A 10,516-nucleotide genomic window follows, 5' to 3' on the forward strand; every position below is an offset into this window, starting at 1 on the left:
TCCTGGAATTGCTCTGCTGCCTTGCTCCATAATTCTTGTTTACTGTACTTATACTCTTCCTTGGGGTACTTTGGAAGGTTATTTTTGTCGGTAAGTCTCTTTATATCGTCCTTAGCCTTGCTAGTCGAGGGCAGAATTGTCCTCGGCACAGTTTCTTGGGTTGCCATGATTTCCATTGCCTTCTTCATACGCGATTGTGGGTCTCATCATGGGCTTCAAGCCCAGTACAGAAGGTGGATGCATATCATTGGGCTTTATGACCCCAGATTATTAATTGTGACAAATATGATTTATAAGATAGTTCATAATTTTGTTCAAAAAAGAAAAGAAAAAAAAGATAGTTTATAATTTACAAACATTTTTTTTTGAATAATACAATTTATTGAGAAACAAGGACTACCAAAGGCTTTTCTGGCCCAATCTATCTCCACCTTGTAATGAGAATACCCTACTAGGGATAAAGGAGATGAATTAAGGCTTGAAAGATAAGTCCGAGACCACCTAAGCAGCTAGATGAGCAAGTAAATTAAGGGACTTGAGAAGAATATATGGCTTCCCAGTTTACAAAATAGGGGAGAGGGCCCTAATATTTGAAATAATGTTTTTGATTTCCCAATCAGGATCGCCGTTACTAGGAAGGAAAGCCGATTAAAATCACTTCTGTAAAGTTATAATTTTCAATTATGTTTTGTTGGCTTTTATTCTATGTCAAATTTGATTGTATTTCTTCAATCATTTCCCTGTATGTTTGTGAGATTCAATGTAAGGATTGAATGTGGGAAATTGGTGAAAAACTGTGAAGAAAAGACAATTCGGGACTTGCTCGAGAGTGGACAACCCGCGAAAGGCCACGTGAGAAACACATGCTAGAAGCTAAAGAGTCAAGTGTCAGAAGGTATCTCTTGACTTGGCCAACCCGTGAGATGCACTACTAGCCTATTTTAGTGTGCTTTCTTCATTCCTTTACCCACACTATAAAAGCTCATATTACCCACTATTGATGTCCATTTTTTACGAAAGGTCTAATGGCAGAAGAAGCCCAACAATAAGAAAAATGGGAGGAAAAATGAGCATAATTGGTAAAAGCAAGGTAATAAATTCAATGGGCCAACGTGGCAGGAATGAGAGCTAGCAAGCCCATGAATGCAATAAGAGGTAAAGACAAAGTAAATGGGCCGAAGAATCCCAAGGAAAGAGGTAATAAACCCAATGAGCCAATGTGACAGGAATGACAACCAACAAGCTCATGGGCACAATAAGAGGTAAAGATAAAGTAAATGGGTCGAGGAATCCTAAGGAAAGGGGTAATAAACCCAGTGGGCTAACATGGTAGAAATGACAGCTAACAGGTCCATAAGCACAATAAAAGGTAAAGACAAAGTAAATGGGTTAAGAAAACCCAAGGAAAGAGGTAATAAACACAATGGGCCAATGTGGCAGGAATGAGAGCCAATAGGCCCATGGGCACAATAAGAGGCAAAGACAAAGCGAATGGGTTAAGGAAAACCAAGAAAATGGGTAACAAATCCCATGGGCCCACATGGCAAAAATAATAGCCGGCAAGCCTATGGGCATAGCAGGAAAAGGAACGACCGAAATAAAATCCTAGTGGGCTGAAAGGGTAGAAACATCTGCCCCAGACAATATCCAATTCATGAGGAAAAGAAGGGAAACAATACGAGCTTAAAAGCCCACGCAACCTTCATGTCATGGGAGATAAGTACAAGCACAGCATGCATGGCAGAAGGAGACAAGGGAAGAATGGTAGGAATGTTGTGGGAGTAAAAGAAGACAAACACAGAGGATAGTGGAGCTCACACAAGGGCTGGAGCACCACCTACCTGTACGCAACTAATACAGAGAAGGGAGGCCCTCAACCAAGGGATTCAGAGGGTGTGGTTTGGTGGTAGGGAGAAAATAGGGCATATTCTTGGGTTCCTTCTAAGACTTCTTTTGGGGGAGTGCCTTGCTAGGATAGCGTTTCGCCTAAAAGAGCCAAGCAAAGGGCAGGGGCCACTTAATGTATGCTATAGAGGTAAGTAGTAACCTAATCCTTATCCATTGAGGGAGATAGAAATTGAGAAAGGGGAAATGAAACAAGGAATTTTTTTCTAGAGATGGTGAGTGGTGCAGCAAGCATGCTTTGAGTAGAGGTAGTGGCTGAGCAACCAAGGGAATGCCCACAAAAAACCAAAAACGGTTGGTGGAGCCTAAGGACAAAAGGAAGAAATCCCATGGAATCAAGTGGTATAAAAGGGAAGAGAGGTAACTATGAGACAAAGATAAAAGTAAGAAAGAAACTATGAACCAGAGAACAAAAAGAAAACCAAGTGGTAAAAAAGAAGGAAGAGAGAAAACGTGGCAGAAATAGGGGCAAGCATCAGTAGACCGCATTTTCTCTCCCTTATGACAGTCCTACCCTCTAAGACTCTGTGAATTTGAACCCAAAACCATTTAGGGCCCTTTCTCTAGCACGGGTAACTTCAATGGTAAAAGTCTGTAACGAGGTTACCCGTATTGGGGTTTGGTTCCCTTTTTGGACCCACTCCTGCTAAATGATTCAGCCCAGGATTAGGAAGTAAGCCATTTCTATTACAGTTATTTAGATTCATCATTACTACCCTGTGGTGATGACTTTTAGTTTATTTGATATTGCCGTTGCTATTCGTTTTACAGTAATGTTTTATATTATTAGCTATTCTGCTATGATATCTTTTGCTCTTTTTGCTATATTAGTCGCTCTGTTGTAACCCTTTTTATTTTATTTACGGTATTAGTTATTCTGCTATATTAGTTATCTTATTTGCGGTATTAGTTATTTTATGCTGCATCAGTTGTTTTGCTGTAACCCTCTCACTTAGCATATTTTATCCTAGAAGTCATTCTACTGTAGTATTCTTTGCTATGTCAAATAGTTATTCCGTCATGGCCATACCTGCTATGCCCAGCCTGCCACACAATTCTTGAGCTGTCTCATCATTGGGCATGCCATGCTTGCACACAAGTTGGCCTGCGGTATAACTCCCAAAGGGCTAGTCTCGACTCCCTTGCCTATTAACTCACAGGCCTTGGTGTAGCAGACGAGCCCAAGCCCATCAATGTAAAAAGGCCCCCACACCCATAAATTGTAAGGAGAATTTCAGAGAGAAAACCCTAGAAATCCACTTGAGAGTTAGAGATTGTATACCCACAATCATCTACACATTTCTATTAGTTTTCTTATACTCCTACCTTTTTAATTACATATCCTTGATAGGTTCTTAGTCCAAACATATACCTCACCCAATTTGAGTGTTAAGAGTTGTTTTAGTGCCTATGGAAAGTATTGGATGAAGCCATTCTTTGGTGGATGCAATTTGCAGCTAATTGTAGGATCCGGATAACTAATGAAGACAAGACTAGGTGAAATTCATTGGGAGCTGGAATTTGGAGGGTTCAAGTACATTGGGTAGGTTAGGCTTGGAGGGTCTTTTTGATATCCTTATACTCCAACTTTATTTACTAGTAGATCATTTCAGAGGGCCGTAAAGAGGTTTTTACGTCGAGTACTTTGGTTTTCCTTTTTGATAACACATCACGGTGTTATTTTGTGTTTGCATCTCTCTTTCCTTACTTCTTGTGCTTTATAATTACTTGTTGATTATGTATGCTCATGCACTAGGTAGTAGTCCTAGTTAATTGCACATTAATTACTCTTATTCTGCACTTAGTTGAGTATATTAAAAGCAATTTAGCCGTAATATTAAAATTGGGGTCTAATCAAGTTTTAGTGTTTTACACTATCGAGATTTCAACTTCTTTAGAACCTCCTTCAAACACAACCTAAGAGAACTTTTCCTTCATAACAATTGAGATTATCTCCCATGCGGCTATAGCTTCAGCCTAGACCGCTGAACCCATAGGGAATCTCTCTGTGATCACTAATCTAATAATAATAATAATAATTGTTTGACTAGTGTCAAGACTAACTTGATGTAAATATTTTTGTTATATATAAGAAAATAATATATGTTTAACTAATGTAAAGAATAACTTTATTATAAACTAGTCGCTAACCATGCGATACACGGTATAGTTAGCAAATTTTAAATATCTCCACTTTATTCAATGTTACAATAAGATTAAAAAAAAAAAAAATCAAAAGATTAAGAGTTTATAAATTAATGAAACAAAACAAAAAATATATATAACTACACAATTGAAAAATATAAAAGAAAGATGACATACCCTCAAAAGAATAATCCATGGCTATAGACTTTGAAATTTGCCAAATAGTTTCAAATATTAGCAAAAAATAACCCAAGAATTCAAAGGTTAGAACTTCTAAAAAGCAAAAAGAATTTAAAGAATTAGAAGATTCAGTACCTATAAATTATTGAAAAAATATCTATTAAAGAGATTTGCTTATGTAGTATTTATATATATATATATATATATTTAGTACACTTTTTTTTTTTATGAAAATATTGAGTATACTTAAGTTTAATAAGAGGAACCTCTCTTATTGGTCATTTTCATAAATTAATACATTTTCAGGAACATAGATCAAGAATACAGTTTGGTTTAATGAATTAAGTATGGTATAAAATTAATTAAAGGAAAAAAAAAGTAGGGGGCCTTTAGTTAAAAAATATATTAAAAAAATTCTTTTTTATTTAATAAAATATATTAGAGGTAGAGAAAATTTTCAAAACCCAAGAAGGCCGGACCATGCCTCCCTTCGCCCCTGTCCATAAACATGAATTTTTAAAATCACCTTTTTTATATATATATATATATATAATATCACCTTAAAAACAAAAATACTCCTTTTAAAGTAAGTTTAGGGATTATATTTAGCTCCCTAAATTATTTTATATACCATAAGACTATTATATTATATTCTAAAAGCAACTTTCACTATTGCAGTTTGATCATCGGTTGAAGCGAGGAATAACGGTTAATTCTCAAAAGCAGGACCTACTCTTTTCGGCCGGAGGGCCCAAGGAATCGTAGAAATAAAGAGGCAAAAACATCATAATCATCATGTCATGTCATGTTGTCTTTTAGGTGAATTAAGGAGGACTGAGCTCTCCAGAATAAGCATATGAATACATATATGCATCTTTTACCCATCAGAATTTTGAAACAAATGGATATGCACAACAAAAAAGTCTCTAGATTATGATGGATTAGCAGTAAGCAACATTAATCCATTTCATTGATTTAACATGTCACAGTCTTAGATATAATGCAGCAGTTGTTGAAGGCCGGCCATTTTGTCACACATTACCTAGCTATATGAACACTACCAAAAAAGAGAGAATGGACCCATGCACACCTCATCAAATATAATCATTATTATTCCTTAAATATTATAAGGGCTTTGATTGTTTATCATGTATCCACACTCTTTCATGTTATGCCACATTTTTTCACATCATGTGTATAATATTTATTTATTTTCTTGCGAGATAGTTAGAGTACATTAATATGCTGATTCTACAACTCGAATTCTTTTTTTTTCTTAAACCCCCAAATATATCATACATGAGGGGTTAATGGTGTCCAGTTTTGGACATGTGTTTAAATCTTAATGTGTCCAATGCATTATTGCACTGGACACAAGCCCAGTGCAAACCTTGTTGTCTTGGAGATATCATTTTACCTATTGGGTAAGAATGTAGACACTTAATATGAAAGTATAATTTATATTTATACTATTATTTAAGAGGTTTTTCTTGTTTAGATTGGATTTTTTTTTTTTTTTTTTTGGGGTTCCAAAAGACCCCTACAGTCTACGTTTAAGTAAGGGCAAGACTTGAGAATAACAATATAAAAATATATCTCTAACTCTCACCTAAAACATTTACTACAAAATAAGATCACTCCCCTACTAAGCCACTTCTTTAGAGCAACTATACGTTTGTTGTTGTTGGTTTTTTTTTTTTTTTCCTTAAAAAAAAAAAAATCATCCTCACGTTTATCTTCAAATCATTTTTTTTTTTTAACATCCTCAAGTTTATTAAAACATGATTTGTACACCATGTTGGGAATTGGGATTAACGGCGCAAAATATGGACAATTGCATTCACAGACTAGAACTCTGATCTTACACATATTCTAGTATTTGTAATTGTAAGATCAAAGAATGTTTTTACCTTTCTTTGATGAACAGAATATTTTTACGAATTACGATATGCTTATAGCTAGGCCAGACCGCGGGATGAGATTCCTGAGAATATTGTAGAGTAAGATATGTTTTAGGTTTAGGTCACTTATGCCTTTATCCAAAAATCTTATTTAGGTATGGGGGATGGTAAGTCTTACCAAAAAAAGCTTCAAAATTGTAAACCAATAGATATTCAACCCAAGTGCAATCCTATATTTTAATCAAAAAAATGTTATGAGTATGCATGACAAATCATCATTGACGATCAACTTCTCATAATGGCTTAAGGCTTCAATTTTTGCAAATCAGTCTTCCACAAGGTAAATACCGTAAATTGTGAATATTAGTCACTTGATTTCTAACATACACACACCAAACAATCTCTCTCTCTTTTTCTCACTCGTTCATGAAAACCTTTGACTTTATGATAATTTCTTCTAATACACACCAAACAATCTCTCTCTTTTTCTCTCTCATTCATGAAAACCTTTGACTTTATGATAATTTCTTCTAATATTATCACAAAACTTTTGAAAACTCACATTTTTTTTAGTGATCATTATAATATTCGTTTTTAATTTTTAGAGTTACAAATGGTACTAAATTGGCTTGAAAAAAAAAAAGATAGTGCTAAATATGTTAATTTAAACGGATTAACCCTCACCCTTTTTTGGATAAAGTTACGAAACACTAAACAGTTTTGGATTAATAAAATACGGAAGCTCATTTTTACAAATATATAATTAGATTTTATTATTTATACGTGTATATATATGTATATGTATATATATATATATATATATATTTGTGTATTTTTGTCAAATGTTCTTGTACATTATATATAGGTTAACAACCAATAGAAATACAGGGAGGGGGAACCATTTAGCCCACTTTGTGATAATGCTCTTAGCGTCAACTTATATCGGCCGTCCCCAAAAAAATACAATACTAGTAGAATGCTACTCTTAGCCAGCCGCGTTTACCCCACTATGTATCAAATTATCAATCAGGTTGTAAATAAAAACAGCTGATCAAACAAAAACAATGCCCACGCTTAACAGTTTACACCACCATTCATATACACATGCACCTTCCTCATTGGTCTGCTCATGATCATTACAAAACCCACACTCAATTTTCCATCCACCCTTTTCTTTTCCAATACATTCCAACCCTATTTTCCCTCCCATCTTTCATCTTTTTCTCATGCAACAAACACGGTCTAACATTTGATTTATAGAGAGAGAAGAATAAGAATACAAAGAAGAAAGAGGAAGAAGAACAACAACAACAAATAAGCTTTTCTTTTTACATGCAGACATGAAAAACAACCAAACCAAACCACCGATACTCAAATACTTCTTTCTCTCTCTCTTTCTCTTTTTCCCTTTCTTTCTTTTCTTATTTTCTCTCAAACCCAAACACCACCAAAACACCACCACAGACCCAACATCCAAAACCCAAATTCACAGCGCCGGAGACCTCAAAATCCGACCCGGATACGCCTCTTATGAATCGTACATACAACGCCAACTCCACAAGACCCTTAACCCTAAACTGAGACAAGTATGGACAACGAGGGATTGGGACAGAAAAATCCAAGTCTTTGTTCAGTTCTTCCAAGATTTGAAGCGCAAAGAGCTTCTGTTCAACGAGTCCAAAGCTCTTTCCATTGGGGCCCGTGTCGGGCAAGAGGTGGAGGCTCTGAGACGTGTCGGCGTGTCCGACTCGGTTGGGATCGACTTGGTGCCGTATCCTCCGCTTGTGATCAAAGGTGACTTTCACAACCAGCCGTTTGGGAACGAAACCTTCGACTTCGAGTTCTCCAACGTGTTCGATCACGCGCTGTATCCGGACAAGTTCGTTGGAGAGATCGAAAGGACGTTGAAGCCTAATGGGGTCTGTGTTTTACACGTGGCCTTGTCTAGACGGTCCGATAAGTACTCGGCCAACGATTTGTATAGCGTGAAACCATTGGTGGAGATGTTCAAGGTTTCGGAGGTTGTTCACGTACGAAAAGTTGACGGTTTCGGATTGGATACTGAGGTTGTCTTCAGGAAAAAAACAGTGATCTAATCGGCATGAATTTTTTTTTTCTTTTTTTCATTTCTTTTTTTATTGTCATTAATTTACTCAAAATTTTGTCTTTTGGTTTTTTGGGTGATGTAACCAAATACGAGTTTTTTTATAATATGTGATTTTTTTTTCTTTGCTAAATATATGAGGATTTTTTTTTTTTTTTAGTGTTATAATTTTTCACTAATTCTAATTTGAAATTTAAAATTTTTTTTTCCATAGAACTTGTGTAGTTAAGACTACTAATATAGCTAGAAGTGTCATAAGGTTATAGCTACAAAAAATGAAGTTTTTAATTTTTAAAAAGAAATTAAAAGAAGTTTAAATTGTAATCAAACCTGTATATATTTGTTTAGTTTTTTTTTTTTTTGGATAAACTTGAGGATGTTAAAAAAAAAAAATGATTTGAAGATAAACGTGAGGATGATTTTTTTTTTTTTAAGGAAAAAAAAAAAAAAACCAACAACAACAAACGTATAGTTGCTCTAAAGAAGTGGCTTAGTAGGGGAGTGATCTTATTTTGTAGTAAATGTTTTAGGTGAGAGTTAGAGATATATTTTTATATTGTTATTCTCAAGTCTTGCCCTTACTTAAACGTAGACTGTAGGGGTCTTTTGGAACCCCAAAAAAAAAAAAAAAAAATCCAATCTAAACAAGAAAAACCTCTTAAATAATAGTATAAATATAAATTATACTTTCATATTAAGTGTCTACATTCTTACCCAATAGGTAAAATGATATCTCCAAGACAACAAGGTTTGCACTGGGCTTGTGTCCAGTGCAATAATGCATTGGACACATTAAGATTTAAACACATGTCCAAAACTGGACACCATTAACCCCTCATGTATGATATATTTGGGGGTTTAAGAAAAAAAAAGAATTCGAGTTGTAGAATCAGCATATTAATGTACTCTAACTATCTCGCAAGAAAATAAATAAATATTATACACATGATGTGAAAAAATGTGGCATAACATGAAAGAGTGTGGATACATGATAAACAATCAAAGCCCTTATAATATTTAAGGAATAATAATGATTATATTTGATGAGGTGTGCATGGGTCCATTCTCTCTTTTTTGGTAGTGTTCATATAGCTAGGTAATGTGTGACAAAATGGCCGGCCTTCAACAACTGCTGCATTATATCTAAGACTGTGACATGTTAAATCAATGAAATGGATTAATGTTGCTTACTGCTAATCCATCATAATCTAGAGACTTTTTTGTTGTGCATATCCATTTGTTTCAAAATTCTGATGGGTAAAAGATGCATATATGTATTCATATGCTTATTCTGGAGAGCTCAGTCCTCCTTAATTCACCTAAAAGACAACATGACATGACATGATGATTATGATGTTTTTGCCTCTTTATTTCTACGATTCCTTGGGCCCTCCGGCCGAAAAGAGTAGGTCCTGCTTTTGAGAATTAACCGTTATTCCTCGCTTCAACCGATGATCAAACTGCAATAGTGAAAGTTGCTTTTAGAATATAATATAATAGTCTTATGGTATATAAAATAATTTAGGGAGCTAAATATAATCCCTAAACTTACTTTAAAAGGAGTATTTTTGTTTTTAAGGTGATATTATATATATATATATATATAAAAAAGGTGATTTTAAAAATTCATGTTTATGGACAGGGGCGAAGGGAGGCATGGTCCGGCCTTCTTGGGTTTTGAAAATTTTCTCTACCTCTAATATATTTTATTAAATAAAAAAGAATTTTTTTAATATATTTTTTAACTAAAGGCCCCCTACTTTTTTTTTCCTTTAATTAATTTTATACCATACTTAATTCATTAAACCAAACTGTATTCTTGATCTATGTTCCTGAAAATGTATTAATTTATGAAAATGACCAATAAGAGAGGTTCCTCTTATTAAACTTAAGTATACTCAATATTTTCATAAAAAAAAAAAGTGTACTAAATATATATATATATATATATAAATACTACATAAGCAAATCTCTTTAATAGAAGGTTTGTTTAAAAAAAAAAAAATTCAAAGCTAACCTTATTTTATCATGAATTTGGGAATTAGAGATATGGATACTGTGTTTATATTATTTTCCTTTTAGAAAAAAGATATTATTGTAGATTGCGTGGTTAAGAGTTAAAGGTCCTTATTGCATTTGTCATTTATGAAAAATAAAGTTTTTCTTTAGTTTATATTGTTGATATATTTTTCTTATATTGACTTGTATGTGTTTAGACATGTAAAAATATTTTATTATTTATGTTACTTAAAATTGATTAACTATAAAAAAAAAAAAAAAA

The 10,516-nt window shown here is 34.0% G+C and overlaps 1 protein-coding gene across 1 annotated transcript; it reads left to right on the forward strand.

Annotated features, from left to right (window-relative positions):
- The first annotated feature begins 7,098 nt into the window (after positions 1-7,098).
- LOC112015964 (uncharacterized) lies at positions 7,099-8,368 on the forward strand. Its single transcript, XM_024048427.2, has one exon. The coding sequence runs from the start codon at positions 7,472-7,474 to the stop codon at positions 8,225-8,227; it is 756 nt and encodes a 251-aa protein (XP_023904195.1). The 5' UTR covers positions 7,099-7,471; the 3' UTR covers positions 8,228-8,368.
- Positions 8,369-10,516: the final 2,148 nt, after the last annotated feature.

The sequence above is a fragment of the Quercus suber genome, unplaced genomic scaffold (assembly GCF_002906115.3).
Source record: "Quercus suber isolate HL8 unplaced genomic scaffold, Cork oak 2.0 scaffold_770, whole genome shotgun sequence".
NCBI classification, from domain to species: Eukaryota; Viridiplantae; Streptophyta; class Magnoliopsida; order Fagales; family Fagaceae; genus Quercus; species Quercus suber.